The sequence below is a fragment of the Stegostoma tigrinum genome, chromosome 5, assembly GCF_030684315.1.
Source record: "Stegostoma tigrinum isolate sSteTig4 chromosome 5, sSteTig4.hap1, whole genome shotgun sequence".
NCBI lineage: Eukaryota > Metazoa > Chordata > Chondrichthyes > Orectolobiformes > Stegostomatidae > Stegostoma > Stegostoma tigrinum.
Genome location: NC_081358.1, coordinates 112,423,323 through 112,439,644, shown reverse-complemented (window position 1 = coordinate 112,439,644; position 16,322 = coordinate 112,423,323). Strand labels below are relative to the sequence as shown.

The 16,322-nt window shown below is 41.4% G+C and overlaps 1 protein-coding gene across 2 annotated transcripts in view; it reads right to left on the bottom strand.

Moving 5' to 3' along the window:
• Positions 1-13,479, bottom strand: part of arhgap28 (Rho GTPase activating protein 28) — a 176,713-nt gene extending 163,234 nt beyond the window's left edge. Inside the window, exon 1 of one of the 2 annotated variants that reach the window (XM_048529212.2) lies at positions 13,227-13,479. In XM_048529212.2, coding sequence (XP_048385169.1) covers positions 13,227-13,351 — 125 coding nt within the window. In that variant the 5' untranslated portion in view covers positions 13,352-13,479. The remainder of the gene's footprint in view (positions 1-13,226) is intronic. The other variant, XM_048529214.2, reaches the window with a different exon arrangement.
• Positions 13,480-16,322: the final 2,843 nt, after the last annotated feature.

The following is a 16,322-nucleotide window of genomic DNA, read 5'->3' as shown; positions in this document are numbered from 1 at the left end:
GACATAAGGATAAGTTCTGGGGCCACAACTATTTACATTACATATTAATAACTTCAATGATGGAAGTGAATGTACTATAGCCAAGTTTGTGGGTGACACAAAAATTGGTGGGAAAGCAAGTAGTAAGGCTGACACAAGTAGTATAAAAGTGGGCTATAGACAGGTGAAGTGAGTTTGCAAAAACTTAGCAGACGGAATACAATGTGGGAAAATTATACGCCTTAAAAGGAAGAATACAGCAGCTAAATATTATTTAAATGGGTAAGAGACAGCAGAAAGCTGCAGCACAGAGGATTTTGGGAGCCCTAGCACATGACTTACAAAAAGCTAACATCCAAATTCAGTGGGTAATAGGGAAGGCAAATGGAATATTGACCTTTATTCCAACGGGAATGCAGTATAAAAATAGAGAGGTCTTGCTAAAACAACAAGGCACTAGTTGGAATACAGCTGTAACACTGTGTTTTGTCCCATATCTAGGGATATGGGATTGGAGACAGTCCAGAAAACAGTTCATTAGGTTGATTTCTGAAGAAGAATCCCAAGCCCGAAGTTTCAACTTGCCTGCTCCTCTGTTGCGGCCTGGCCTGGTGTGTTCATCCAGCTCCACACTGTGTTGTGACTGGATTGATCCTAGGTATGGAAGTATTTTCTTACGAGAAGAAGTTCAGCATGTTGGGCTTTTACTCATTAGAATTTAGAAGAACAAAAGAAGATCTGATTTAAGCACATGATTTTTAGGATTTCAAGAGGGCAGATGTGGAAAGGCTGTTTCACCTTGTGAGGCAGTCTAGGGCCAGAGGAATTAATCTTAGAAAAGGACTTGCCCATTTAAGACAGCAATGAGGAGAAATGTTTTCTCTCAGAGCATGTTGAAACTGTGGAATTGTTTACTGAAGAGTGGTGTCAAGGCTGGGTCGCTGCAGATGTTCAAGATTGAGAGATTTCCAATCATTAAGGGAATCAGGATTATCAAAGAGATATGGCAAGAAAGTGGTGTTGAAGATTATCAGATTGGCCATGATCTCATTGAATAAGAGAGCAGACTTGATCCGCTAAACGGCCTACTTTACACTTTATGGTCTTATGCTGGAGCTAGACATTTTTGAAGAGCAAAGAGACTTTACATATGCAGAGTACCATCTAGCTCTTTGTATTTAACATTATACATACTCAATTCTCCAAATTCCAGCAGTTAAAAATAATACCAAAGTAGGCAAATTCATGATTAGCAAAGTTAAGATGAAAAACAAAGAAGTGTGCGCTGAGTTGTAGATGCTGGTGCGTCAATGCCCCCTCGGATTTATATTTGTTATGCACAGCTCTTTTGTGACACAGTGCAATATTCCAGTTTGCTGCACAATTTCGGGGAAGCAGTGATTGATGGGCGCAGGAAAGATTCTGCATGTGTTTATGTCCTCCTGGTCTGTCCCTTAAGGGTGATTGCTCAGGTACTTTGTATTGAAAAAAGTTCTAAATAGGCCTGGGAGATTAATCATTATCCAGGGGGAATTTCACATGATTGCTAAATACTCAGGACCTGTCATTATCTCAACAAACTAGCAGGAACTACAAGTAACCTTCTCTTCAGATCTATTTACAAAGTCAATTGTTCAATGACAATTTTGTTGTGTTCAACAAAGAATGACAATTTGTGTGTGATAGAAGCTCTGAATTCATTATACAAAATATCTTGAAAATGTTTCCAGATTCATACTTTATATTTTTGATCTCAGTGGCAAGGAGTTAAAATTATGAGCAATGCATTTGTTTATTTGAGGGAATTGTGTTAGCATTAAGCTCATGTTGACATTCAGATATAATCTTTGAAATTGCAGGATTCTGGACTGATACAGGCCTGCACCGTACAAATCAGGTCAGAGAACTGGGCTTGGAGATTACTGCGTCTGATTTATAGTTCTGCTCTGTTCAACTCTAGACTGCAAATCAATATCGCCAATGCTACTGATTGCAGCATGCCTGGTGGTCCCTAAAAATCACAATCAATGACAAAGTTGAACAGTATTCAGAAAGAGTAAATCATCAAGTATGTTAATATGCACTGGATGTTGTTCAGATTTCTCAGTTACTTACTATTATCACAAAATGGTAACATTGATGACATTCAAAGAGAGATCTTATCCCATGTCCTGAATATCCACCTGGAGATGGCTGACAAGTTCTGGACATGCTCAAAAAAATTGCAGATTCCTGCCCAATTACCACTTTTTTTTTGTAGTGGGCAATTCCTTTAAATCAAAGCTAAGTGATCTGGCCAGCTTCATAATTGATTGGAGGGCTGGCCAAACAATCAGCCCAGTCTGATCAAAGGGCCAGATGGTTCCAATCAGCTACGCATGCTGAACCCACGGGGGGGGGGGGAGCAAGAATGAACAGGGGAAACTTGAGAAGCCAACTCTGATTTCAACCATAACAATAAACACAGGTCGCACACCAGATGCTCCAGGCTTGCCTTAACTATAGAGAGGCATACAGCACATCATTTAACTGTATTAACATGGTCGGTATTAACTATAGCTATGACCCACCTGGATTTCCTGCCACCCACTGCAGCAATCAACATGTGTATCTGTGTGCAGGCAATCAGGTGGGGTGTAGAATAATAGTATGTGCCACCTCCCTTTTGCTTTCCCTTTGTTTTCAAGCAAATTTACAGGAGAGCTGCTATAAAAGTCTCCTTTCAGTTGGAAAAATAACTTATGAGAGCGGAGATGGTAACTTTACTCTTGGCTTATTCTCCTTTCAGGGCTCCTTTCTTGCAAGTACAGTTTAAGGGGCTTCTCCAGCTCTCTGGCACCTCACTCAGGTGAACATTCTTCTCTGATAATCTTAAATATTGGATATTGTGAGGTTTTTTTAGAACGGAGGGAGGAGTTCACAACCAAGTCTGATCCCATTCTTGTCCAAAAGTTTCCAGCAGGACTTAATGGACACAGTGTAAAATTTTCCCTGCTCAGAGATAGAGATATCAACTGAAGGGTTGCATTATAGGATCAACTAAACAAGATGATTCAGCACAGACCAGGGATAGAAACTAGGCCTTTCCTGACCTGTTTGACTTACCCAATACTAATTGCTGCTTTATTTTTACACTGTGTATAGCAACCACCCAAAACATTTTTCTTTAAAAATCAGCAAGATGCAGTTAGCCATTTGGATTCGCCTCCAAACTCTAGCTCTTCGTCCTGACTTTTCTATTCTAAACAAACAGTAAAATCTAGTGTTAGCAAAATAAATGGAAGCATGTTACGCACGGACCAAATTTACCTTAACAGTAATCTTCCATTGTGTCATAGGGCAGTTGCAGTCAAAGCCAGCCATGAATCTCATCTAGGTAGTTGAGAGCCGGAGTCTTCAAATGATCAAGTCTGTCTCACATCATAATAAAGTTACCAATTTGACAGAGTGTGAACAGAGAGAATGTTTCCCATTGTGGGGAAAAGCAAAATGGGAAAGCATCAATGCAACTGGGTCAAGAAATTCAATTGGGAATTCAGAAGAAAATTCTTCACCCAAAATAAAGAGCGTGACAAAAAAGTGGAATTTGCTGACACAGGAAGTGATGGAAGTGGCTAGTATGGATACAGTTAAGGGGAAACTAGAAAAGTGAAACAGAGAGAGATGGCAGTAGACGGTTACAATGATCGACTTAAATGACTAAAAATGGAAGGGGACTGGAGCACAGTATAAACATTGGCATGGACTGTTTGGGCCAAATAACCTACTTGTGCCATGCATCCCATGTAATTGGCTAGGTCACTTTACATCTGGTCAGTACAAGGCCCACTGTCTATGCATTTTGCACCTTCGACACACGTTTAAGTCCACTTTGGTCGGTTGGCAACTGACTGCAGCATTCAGTGTGCATTCTGGTCAGTTTCTCCAGGTACACAGCAGCTAAATTCTTCTTTCTTTGAGAGATTACTTAAGGTTACCCTTCAAATCAAAAAGTTAAGAGCAACTGGCTCCACATGAATCATGACTAGATCACTCCTGACATTCTTGTGTCACTTATCTCCACAATTGTGAGCCACTTCTGGGAGACAGTAGCCAGCATGAAAACAACAAGTGGATGACCCTCGCACCACAGCTTGCTTTGGCTCTGCCACAAGTGTCTTCAGGCAATTGCTACACTCCTACCTCAAGCCAATTCAAGCCCAATGCTATCTCTAGTATTTTTCAAAAAGTGAAAGGCCGGTTTGAAGACAGATTTCCAGGTGTGAAATCATGAGCTAGTCAAAGAAAGCAGGTTTGATGCTTTGCCTTCATGTCAGCAACTTATCAGAGAGAGCAACAATAAGGTCACTGACATTGAACACAATGCCCTGAGAACATATCCTTCTACTCCCTGCACAAGACAATGAGCACTGTTAAGGCTATGATGTCATTGCAGTACTTGAAATGAATTTTATACACTTTTAAAAATGCATTGATGGGATGTTGCGTCACTGGCTAGACAGGCAATTTTAACCAGCCATTAACTTATCTCTGAGAAGGTGGTGGTGAGCTGCCTTCTTGAATTTTTGCAGTGCTAGGGATGTAGGTAAACCTACCACGCTGGCAGGAAGGAAAGCAGTTCCAGGATTTTCATGCAATGCTGCTGAACAAGCTGTGATTTATTTCCCAGTCAGGATGGCAAGTGGCTTGGAAGGGAATTTGCAGGTGGTGGTGTTTCCACCTATCTGCTTTCCTTCTAGAATGATAGTGGTTACTGGTTTGGAAGATGCTATCAAAAGGAGCTTTGGTGAGTTTTTTGAGTGCACCTTGTGGGTGATGTACACTGTTGCAACTGAGCATTGGTGGTGGAGGGAGCGAATGTTGAAGGGAGTCCAGTCAAGTGGGTGGCTTTGTCTTGGGTGGAGTTGCGCTTCTCTGGGGTTATTCCAGCTGCGCCCACTCTGGCAAGTACAGAGTATTCCAACATATTCCAAACTTGTGCCTTGCCAATGGTGGACATGCTTTGTGAAGACAGGAGATGAGTTACTCACTGCAAAACGCTTCTGACTTGCTTTTATAGAAATACTGTTAACATGGCTTGGCCAATTCAGATTCTGGTTAATGGGAATAGCCCAGGTTGTTGATGCTGGAGGATTCAGCGATGGTAATATCATTCAATGCCAAGGAGCCGTGGGTAAATCCTCCATTGTTGGAGATGCTTATTCCCTGCCATTTGTAAAGTATACATGTTACTTGCTAACTGTCCCAAATCTGGATATTGTCCAGGTCTTTCTGCATTTCACTTCAGACTGCTTCAGTGTCTGGGGAGTTGTAAATGTTGCTGAATGCTGATTGCACATCTCCACTTCTGACTTTATGGAGAGAAAGCCATTAATGGAGCAGGTGAAGATAGTAGGGCCTACGACACTATCCTGAGGAACTCCTGCAGAGATGTCCTAGACCAGAGATGACTGATCTCCAACAACCACAACTATCTTCCTGTGTGTCAGGTATGACTCCAATCAACAGAGAGTTTTCCCACAATTCCCAATGACTCCAGTTTTGCTGGTCCTCTTCACTGCCATACTCTGCTAAATGCAACCTTAACGTCAGATGTAGTTGCTCACACCTCACCAGCTATTTTGTCCATGTTTGGACCAAGACTGCAACAAGGTCAGGAGCTGAGTGGCCCTGACAGAACCCAAACTGGGCATCAGTGAGCCAGTCATTGGTGTGGGCAAGGTGATGGTACTGCCAATAACACCTTCTATTACTTCACTAATGATTGAGAGTAGTATCTAGCAACTAAGTATATTCAGTGTTTGCACCATTCAGTATCTTCAGCCATTTCTTGATATAATGTGGAGCGAAGGGAACCTTAATTCAGTAGTAGCATTTCCTCTTCCAAATTGCAATGTTATTGGGTCAACACCGATGCAGACTGAAGCTTTAGCACGGCACTGATGGCGCGGTGACCTGTCAGATATGCAGTCGTCAGGTTGAGATGTTAAATGAAGCTCCTGTCTTTGATTAGGTTAATATAATCCAACCCACCATTCGAAGAAACCTAGAGAATGTCGCTTTGTGCTCTGTCCAAGATCTATCCTTCAACCAGCATACCAAAACCTTTTATAGCATTTAACCACAAGGCATTAGAGATAAACTACTGGAAGCATACAGCATGGAAACAGACCCTTCAGATAGTGCAGTTTCCATTAAAACCCAAGCTCAAAAGCTCCTCTTTGGCAGCAAAGCACTTTGGGATATGGTGGACCCTTGAAAGGCATTAAATAAATGCAAGTTATCTCCATATCAAGGTGTAATCTGAAAACAAACGATCTGATTCCCTGGTCTTCCATTTCAGATGGTGCTAACTCAATATCATTGAGATTGGAATGGAGTTAAAAATGCTCCAAACATTTTAGAATGTTCTGAATACGTTTCCCCTCAGTCAACAGTAATAATTCAACTGATTTGAAGTTGGGTGATGGGGGATTGGGGACATCTTGTTGTTAAATAGCAGCCATTTTGTACACAAGAGTAACCCTCCTCCTAAGTGATGAAAAACTACTTGAAGCACTTGATCACACGCAACATCGAGATGAAGCTGTGATTCTACCATGATGGTAAATCACATGGCAACATGCATCGGCCAGGCTCACGTATACAAAATTGGCACTGAGATAAGGTGCCAGAGAACAAACAGTAACCATGGGACCATATTCCACCATAAGTTACTGGCATCAAGAAGGAAAAGAGAGAACAAAGTTGCAGAGCATAATTTAGAGTAATATGCTGAAGTACAAACATTATACATTCTTGGTGTTAATTCCTATTCAGTTCAGGCCCTACTTATTTGATATGCCTTGCGCTATTTCTACATCTTATACTTAATAATCAGTCAAATGGGTTTACTATTCTTGCTGCATACCCCTCATCCAACCAACAGTCCAGTATCAACTAACAGCTTCAAAGATCCCTGGGGCAACAAAACATTATTGGATTAGTCCCATCTCAAAAAGAAAACCCCTTCAAATGGAAAATTCTGCAGGCAGCTGGTTTCACTTCTGAAAATTCATGTTGCATCTCACCTAAGCTCTACATGCTTTCATTCAGCTGTAGTGCATTACAATGGTAATTGGAGCAAAGGTGTTTCCCTGCTTTCTTTACCATCAATACCAGACTGGATCCAGTGCTTCCAAAACACCCAAGGACAGTTATTAGCTAATCAATTATGTTGTTGTATATCTGGGTTTTACAGGCCCCAGTATATTTGTACTAATCATCTTAGACTCACTTGGTCTTCATATGACAGTTAAAAATTCTATTGTAGACCGATCACAGATAGAAACAGCGCACAGTAGGTAATCCAGCTGAATTATTACATATGGCAGTTGTCTGCTGAATAGACAAATCTGGAGTTATTTAATACATCAGTGCATTCTCAGTCGACAGTCTGCAGGTGTTCATCACCTGTGAATTGTCAGAACTTTGGAATTTTATTGCATTCGTAATGGGGTGCAATGCAGGCTATGTTCAAAGGAATTTGCAAATAAACAGCCTCTAGCTTCCAGGTTTAAAAAGTAAAATGACTTACATTTACACATGAGGTTAAGATGCCCCAAAGCACTTTATACCAACACAGAGTTTTTGAAGTGTAATTTTAAGTTAGAAACGTGGTAGAGCTGTTTTAACACAGCAAAATTCCACCAGCAATGAGATAATGACCAAATATTCTCTGCGTGTTAACTGGGAGATAAGTACTGGCCTGAACACAGGGAACAATTCTCATTTTCCATCTTGGACAGTCTCATGGAATATTTTACATCCATCCATCCATGGGAACAAACCTGGCTTTAGGTTATATTCTCACCGTCAAGCTGGTGCTCAGGTCGCTGTAATGAGATTATGAATCCACAATGTTTTGACTCAGTTGGACCCAGCCACTGCAGCAATAATGCTGATAACAATGTCACATGATGTAGGTAAATTAAGAAATACCATTAGGCAACCACCCCACAAGAAATGAGAGCAATACCGACTGACACCTGGGAAATGGTGACCATGTGACTTGCCTTCAGTACGAAGAGAGATAAAGTAACAAAAGAATTATCCCTTAATAGTTTCTTATTTCTAGAATATTGTCTAAGTGTGCATGCCATAAAGCATTTTTATCTCTACCTGTCACACATTTATTGCTGTCTCATGCAATGTAATCAGGGCAACTCAGCTACTCTCTGAATGCTCAACATGAATGGCCAGCCAAAATCAAAAGACACATTCACGCTGCGACCTTCAAAAGAAGTTTCTAGCCTCACTGCAGAACTCCTTCCAAGGAGAAGAAATTGAATGACGTATGTTTGTTTACTTAGATGCTGCTGTACATGTCCTCGACACTTCCACAATATCAAAAGTACTTTAGCACTCACAGGACATGATAGCTTGTAACAGCAGCGGGCCGGTCCACACTGAAGTAGAACCTTGAAACTTCTGTCTGTTGACATTAGTCAAGGAGGCAATAGTCACTGAGATGAAGAGCACAGAGTATGCGTGGGAGGGTGAAGTCATGAGCTGAGAACCGGTCATCACCTCTAATCATTCTCACTCATTCAAGTGGACATACACCCAAACCCACACCATAATACATGGTTTATTGATAAAGGGGAAATATACAACATATTCCATATGTTCCAACAAATTCATTCGTCATTTCAGCTGTTTTCCATCATTCCTCAGCTAAAACAAATCAGTGTAACATTCTGTTCCCTTCTTCGTAAATGTTTGTCCAATATGCTGTTAAATGTATCTACACCATTTACTTCAAACATTTCCTGTGGCAGTGAATTGTACTCGTCATTCCTTGAGTAATAGGTACATGCCATGAGTCATAAATAAGATCCAAAACCCTTCACTGCATTGACGTGTCAGTTTTCTCTCAAGAAGGGTCTCGACCCGAAACATCAAACTTTCCTGCTCCTCTGATGCTGCTTGACCTGCTGTGTTCATCCAGCTTCACACTATGTTATCTCAGTTTTCTCTCAGTTGGGAGTACACTTGCCTTCTAGGGTCATAAGGTCAAGCCCCACTCCAGGACAAAATGGAGAGATTGCTGCACTGGTTGAAATGTTTAACAAGCTCAGCTGGTTTGTTTCAAAAGAGAAGCTCTCCCTGATGTTGCAAATGTAATGGTATTCTCCCAGTCACTGAATAGCCCTTGGTTTATTTCAAAAGGGAAGCTCCCCCTGATGTTGCAAATTAATGGTATTCTCCCAGTCACTGAATAGCCCTTGGTTTATTTCAAAAGAGAAGCTCTCCCTGATGTTGCAAATTAATGGTATTCTCCCAGTCACTGAACAGCCACACATCGATGGAGTGGAATCTCTTCCTATTCAGAAAGGTTGTATTCTTTTGACCTGAGGCTAAAAGGGATGGGCAATAAATACCATCATGCTTGCAAAACATACCTTCTATGAACTTTAAAAAGACCACAATATTTCTGAAAACTTTGGTGCTTGTTATTTGAATGCTAAAATGCTAAAGGGAGCAACCTCTAATTTGAAAAAAAAGTTTAGAGAATTAGATTTGAAAGGTGTAGACATTCAAGGTGCAATGCAGTTAGTTTCTAATTTAGTTAGTTGCTAAGTTTCTCTCCAGCCACATATGCTTTACATACATTTTTTGTCTGAAATTCTTGTGGGTCCGACTATTATTTTCATGCTCTTATACCTTAATTAATTGCTTTGTTGATCTCTGCATCCCATTGTGTCTCCACAAGTCGCTTTGTACCTGTAATAACAAGGTGTAGAGCTGGATGAACACAGCAGGCCAAGCAGCATCAGAGGAGCAGGAAAGCTGACGTTTCGGGTCTCTGTTCATCCAACTCTACACCTTGTTATCTCAGATTCTCCAGCATCTGCTGTTCCTACTATCGCACTTTGTGCCTGTGTTTCCCTGACTTTAGGCCTGCAAAAGTCTCTTCCCACTCCCTGTAAAACCCACACCAGCAACCAACCGATTCTCAACAACTGTAGCTTCACACAAAAGTCTGCAGTACAGGGGAGCTCAGGATAAATCTACCTTCGCTTGTTGCTGAATTCATTGTTCTTAAATCTACTTTCCAGTGCAATATGATCTGATTTATAATTGAACTTAAGATGAAAGAACAAGTTTATCTTCATTTGGAAGCATATGCTATGTTTGAACTGCATAAACCATACTCAAATTTAATGTAAAGATCAACATAGGCAATCTTCTTAACAACTATTTTCTTGTTAGCAAATAGTAAGACCACAGCAGCACAAGATATCATTGCCAAGTGCTGGGTCTAACTTTACGCAATTCGTTTCTGTTGCTACGAAGGAAGTTTTCAAAACAAAACGTTGAGGTTTACTGCTGAAATTTCACTTCCTACAAGAGTATGGTAACACAAATTTCCCCAATGACATCTTATGTAAACATAATTGCCTTCTATGGTATTAAGCAATGCAACCACAAAGATCCCACATTAAATCCCTGGTCTATACTGAGCTAGTTGATCACAGCTTTGAAAGGCATTATGACCCTCAGCTACTCTGGGCCAAAGTTGGAAGAATGTCACAGTACTTCTGGACTGCTTTTCAGCCAAACCTGTGCAACCATGCCTAGGTAGCTATTGGGGCAAGATTATCTGTGATGCCATTCATGTTGGAATTCACCGCATAGATTTCCATTTAAAACAATGAATATTTGGCTAAAGTACCAACAGGCAGTGACTTGGCAGCATTTTATTGGACTAAAAACACAATATTCGTGTTGTTGTAGAATAACACCCCAGTATGAATCAAGGAACTTCATTTGACAAGGAAAGAAACAGCAGCAGACAGAGTTCCTACCAACTAACCAGGCACGAACTTCAAAGATACTCTCTAAGCGTTAGTGGGAGGTTGTATCAGCCCAGTTTAGAGGGTCTGGTGGCACAGTGGCAGTGTCGCTGCCTCTGGATAGCAAGGTCCAGGCTGAAGTCCCACCTCAGCATATGACAGCAAGGGAGGTACATCAAAAGATATCTCACCTTAATTTGAAATAAAACCATGCAGGCTCACCAAGCAGATGCATGGGAATCATGTGGAACTTAAATGAGATTACTTACATTATCCCCATTCAACATCACCAGTTGCTAATGGAACAATGTGATAATGTGACAGCTGGCAAAGGTCAAAAACTAGCCAGGGTTAAAAGGGTCACTGAGGTCCAATACATCTGTTATTCAGTCAACGAACATGAGGTGCTGTCAGAACAAATTTGTCATTGGCCATAATAAGGTTTGTGGAACACACAGAAAGAGAAAACAGAAGTGTAAATCACATTTGTATTGTCTTCAAGAGAAGGTTTTTGCCTCGTTCCTCTGTCAGGAGAATTGATTGAAGCTATGGTATGGTCCCATGAGTGAAGAGACATTCTTGTCCCTAACTAAAGTGACCAATGGCTACGCTTAAACTCAACTCACCACTCCAATGTGGTTCATTACATTTGTGCTTGATCCTTCTCTCTCTCCCAATGCCTGCCCAATTGTCCAGAACATTAGGATACCACTGAGTAACAATAAAGATGAGAGACCTTAGCTACATCCTCCGCACACTATTCACAGTCATTGAGGCCAACGGTGCTAGCATATTGGCTGTGATCAGCTCCCTCCACACTAGAACAGTCCACACCTCCAAGCACCAAACATGGAATATTTCCTGAATGTTACCTGGGGAATGGCAAATATTTGTCAAGTGCTGGTTTCCTAAAAAAATGCTTTAAACATCCATTGTCTGTTATTAAGATGATAATGAGAATAGAAGCAATGTCACAAACACAGAAGCAATTGAGTGCATTACCCTCAGGTTGGCTGGGGATAGGAAACAGATTGTAATGTTTTGTGTTTACGGAGGCTCTATCCTCTACCCCCCAATCCACTGCTTGAATGGAGAGATTTGGCTCAATGTTGGTTCTTTCAGCTTGGTGTAAAGAGTGAGTTGCGTGGAAAGGAAACCAAGAGCAGACCACTACAGTCCTTAAATAAATAATATCTGTGGACTGGATGAGGAAAGCAAAACTAGAAGTTAGGAAAGGGAGGCTCAAAGTCAGTCGATTGGATGCTGCAAAGCGATAGGCAAGAGGTCAGGCTTGAGGAGTGACAATGAAGGTGGGGGTTAGCTGCACAGTGTTTCAACAATGGCCCAGGAGGAAGTACTCTTGCACTACAAATGTGGGCTCTGGATATCCCCTTCCTTTCTTTCCCAATATGGCAAGCAACTTGTCTCAGATCAAAACATGCAATGGCTTCATGATTGCCAAACTAGGTGCTAGTAGACCCAATAAACAGCCACCACATTGAAATATACACAAGTTTCTTTTTTCAGATAGCTTACAATAAAAACAATACGGTTTTCATCCCTTCATTTCACACTTTTTCAGAAGTAATTTCTTCTAACACCCAAAGGGTGCCCTGAAGTAGAATGATTGGAGCCTTTTGAACTGAAACATTAACCTCTAATTGATGGTCAATGCACAAGGACATTATTGCACTGGATTTTTGAGATTTTGATAGAGGTATTAGTCCCCAAGCGATTAACCTCAGATGATCAAAGTTCAAAAAGAGTCGACAAAAAACCCAAGGTGAGAAATAACAGCAGGAGCCAGCTGATTTCACAATACACAGATGTTCTCAGAACATGTCTTCATGCAGAGATCTGGAAATGGCAGAGAGAAAGCAGGTACACAAAATCATAAAAGAAAAGACGAGAGAGAGGAAGAAAGGGGGAAAATGTGGGAAAGATAAAAGAGTGGGAAAAGAAGAGAAAGGGGATAGAAAGAGTTAGGTGACAAAGAAGGAAGAACCCGGAAACAGGAAAGGAAATGGGAGATGGGGAAGAAGAGAGAGAAATAGTGATGCAGAAATGTTGAATAACACAAGCTGTATAAAGCAGAATGTGAAACACAAGAACTCTCAAGCCACACAGTTGGATTCCTGAAAGATCAAAACAGAAACTCTCGGCTTCTTATTACTTGTTTTGCTTATAAATTTCATGAAGCCACTCTATTGTTCAGTGCTCAGCATACACAGGTTTCCACCTCCAATATAATCCTTCCCCCACAATAAAAATAACTAATATTACCCACCAGGTAGGTAATCTAGTGCAGGTGGTACATGTCCCGTTCCTTACAAAAGGAAGGTTCTGATGACAAGAGAATATCAACTTATCTATAATACATCAATCTCGCAACAATAGTTGAGCGTCTACCTGTGTGTGGGACCAAGACTTGAAGGAAGTTCTGTTACACAGTTTTGATCCATGATTGGAATTCTTGAGGGAGAATAAGAGTGGTAAGCTGTCAAAACCACACTGCCTGAATCGTTTAACTCCATTCTCCTCGGCGCATGCTTCCTTGCACTGTTGAGTGACAGGCTGCGCTTTAAAAATTCAGTTGTCACGGACTGTGAGAACGATGCAGGCAGCAAAACGTTCTTCAGGGCGACAGCTCTGCCTCGCTCTCTCTCTCTCTCTCTCTCCTGTGAAGCGTTCAGAACAGCCAGACGCTGAAACAGGATTAGCATAGGAACGCCTCCCCAGACACCAGTGGCCAGTCACCAGCATCTGAGGAGCTATCTTATACACCAGTCCTCTTGGGCATCACAGGCAAAGCAGAGCAAAAGCTATCATTAACCACTCAAAACTAATTAAGGGACGGGATAGATAGCAGATTATTTCATTTTCCACGTTAGCTTGTGAGCCTTCTGCTGAGCTGAATGTTTCTTGTTAGCACAGTGTTTGAAACTAAAGTTAACTTTTTTGTCGAACAAGAGAGGAGGGGGAAACGCTGCCGTTCAGTTCCATGCAGCCGAGAGATATTCCCGTTGTAAGATGAAACCTTTGCAAGCTGGAGCCAAGAAAAACAGAGGGCTATCAAAGTGTCTCCATGAAAAATTCAGGAAGTGGAATTGCATAGCTGTTTGAACGGGCGAGGTTAGCCCTGCGGCTGCCCAGGGCGCTCGCACAAAGGTTGCTGGCCGCTAAAATATTTGATGTTTCTCAACTGAGCTGGGCACATGTAACCCTAAAAATGCAAATAAATCTCAGTCAGTTCCCTGTCCTCTGGGAGGGCCGGCAATTAATGGTTACCGCAGACAAGGTAGTAACGATGCGTGTAAACTCCAAAGCACACCAATAGTTGGTTTAAGTTTTGTGTTACAACACTGGGCTGCCTTGTTTAAGTTTGCCAGCGAAATCATTATAATCGCTTGCATGCTGCTCCCATCATCACTTGACTCCAAGTTATTCGGAAAATAGTGGTTTAAGCAGAATCGCAGCCAATGATAAAAATGAAGACCCACTTCTGTGCCAGGCATTGCCAGTCACGTGCATAGATCCTTCTTATTTTTCACCTGCATTTTTTGGGCAACATTCAGCTGCATTGAACGGAAAGGTTGAGCCAAAATGTTTATCGGGTCTAAGGTACCTGTGGGGAAAATGTCTAATGATGCCTCGCTGTCATATGTAAGATGCCACGAGCTTCTGAACCGCTGCATATTTAATTCCCTTAATATGTTATAGCTCTAGTTTAGTTTCCTGGCAAGTAAAATGTTTTGCAGGGGAAATGAGCTTATATCTGCTCTCTCAACCGTTCCCCTGCCTCCAGTGGTTTCCCACCCCAAACAACCTGGTACTTTTTTTGGCCCTTGCAAAACTGCTGCGTCCTAAACTGCCTCATTTCAATCAGAGATCGTAGGAACTGCCGATGCTGGAGAATCCGAGATAACAAGGTGTAGAGCTGGATGAACACAGCAGGCCAAGCAGCATCAGAAGAGCAGAAAGGCTGACGTTGCCTCATTTCAATGACTACTTTCACTGGTGAACGTACTCAGTAAAGATTTCATGTACAGTTCCGTTCACTTTAAAATAAAACAACGATTTGCAAATGTTTGACAAAAACCCAGGAGTTGCTGGCGAAACCCAGCAGCTCTCAAGGTTACCGTTTCAGGTCTGGTCACTCTTCGCCTGAGTTCTGATGAAGAGTCACCGGACCTGAAACATTAACTCTGCTTTCTTCCCTCAGGTGCTCCAAGACCTGCTGAGTTTTTCCAGCAATTTCTCTTTTTGCTTCATTCGCTATTAGATTGGCTTTATTAGTAATCTTGTAAATAGAGCCCGAGTCTTTTTTTCATTGCGGTAGTGTCACAGCCTCTGTGTTTGGAGATCTGGTTCAAGCCTCACCTGCCCCATTGGTGCATAATGATGGCTCTGAACAGGGTGTTTAAAGAATATGCAATACACATTAAGTCCATATTGTGGGATAATGACTACACAAGTCACTTTGTTGCTTCATACATAGCAAGCAAATTCATAGAAGGGACTAACACAACCAGTTTTGGTCATGAAAAATTTCCAGGAGGTTATCTCCAAGGTTTGAGCTGCTGTTAAGCATTTCTAATTAGCAGATGCTGCGATCAAACCAGAAAGACATTCTACTTTTCACACAAATGAGTAAAAGTTATATGTGGAATTCAGCATCGGTGATGCTCGATGTGTAGAATGTAGGTACAACCCAAAATCTGGTGAATTATGTCAAAAAAAGTATCCCATCAAGCTATTTGCAACAAGCAAGGTACTGACTGAAACCTAACAACTAAAAATACATTTTCCAACATTAGATCTGGTTCCATGATTGGATAGCACTTGTTTAACAATTGAGTATGCTAAGAATTTTTTTGACAACCTAATTTAAGATTTTTAATCAAGTTTACAGGGTGGTGCAGCTGGATGTATGGAAGCCATGCATATTAATACACGGGGTCCCATTCAACAAGTTAAACTAACTAACATCCTTCAGGGCAGTTGTCCATTGATCTTGTCTGGTCTAACCTACATACTTCCATACCCATGGAGATGAATCCTAATTAACCCCTGAAGGAGACTGAAAAGTCACTTAGTTGAATCAAAGGCTAGTAGAAGATTCATACACAGTAGGTCACAAAGACTCACTGACAGCTCTTCTGGACAGCCAGTACCAGACAATAGATGCCACATTGTGACATTTAATAAATTGTGGATTTTTCCAAGACGTTCGGCCATCCTATTGTAGCCACGCGTCTCTCAGTCCAATATTGTCTCTCTCTCTCTGCCCCCCTCACACGCGCTCTCTGTATGTCTCTTTCTCTTTCTGATTGGTCTAAACGTAATCATGGCAATCACAACTTTTCATTCATTTCAGGAAACCACAGGCTGTAAAATCAATAATTAAGTAGCTGTCTTAGGAAAGTTGAAGAGCTCATCGCCTTTAGCAGCAGTAGCATTTTGCAACAAGACTGAGTAAGAGGAGGTTTGGCAATAGGGAAGTAT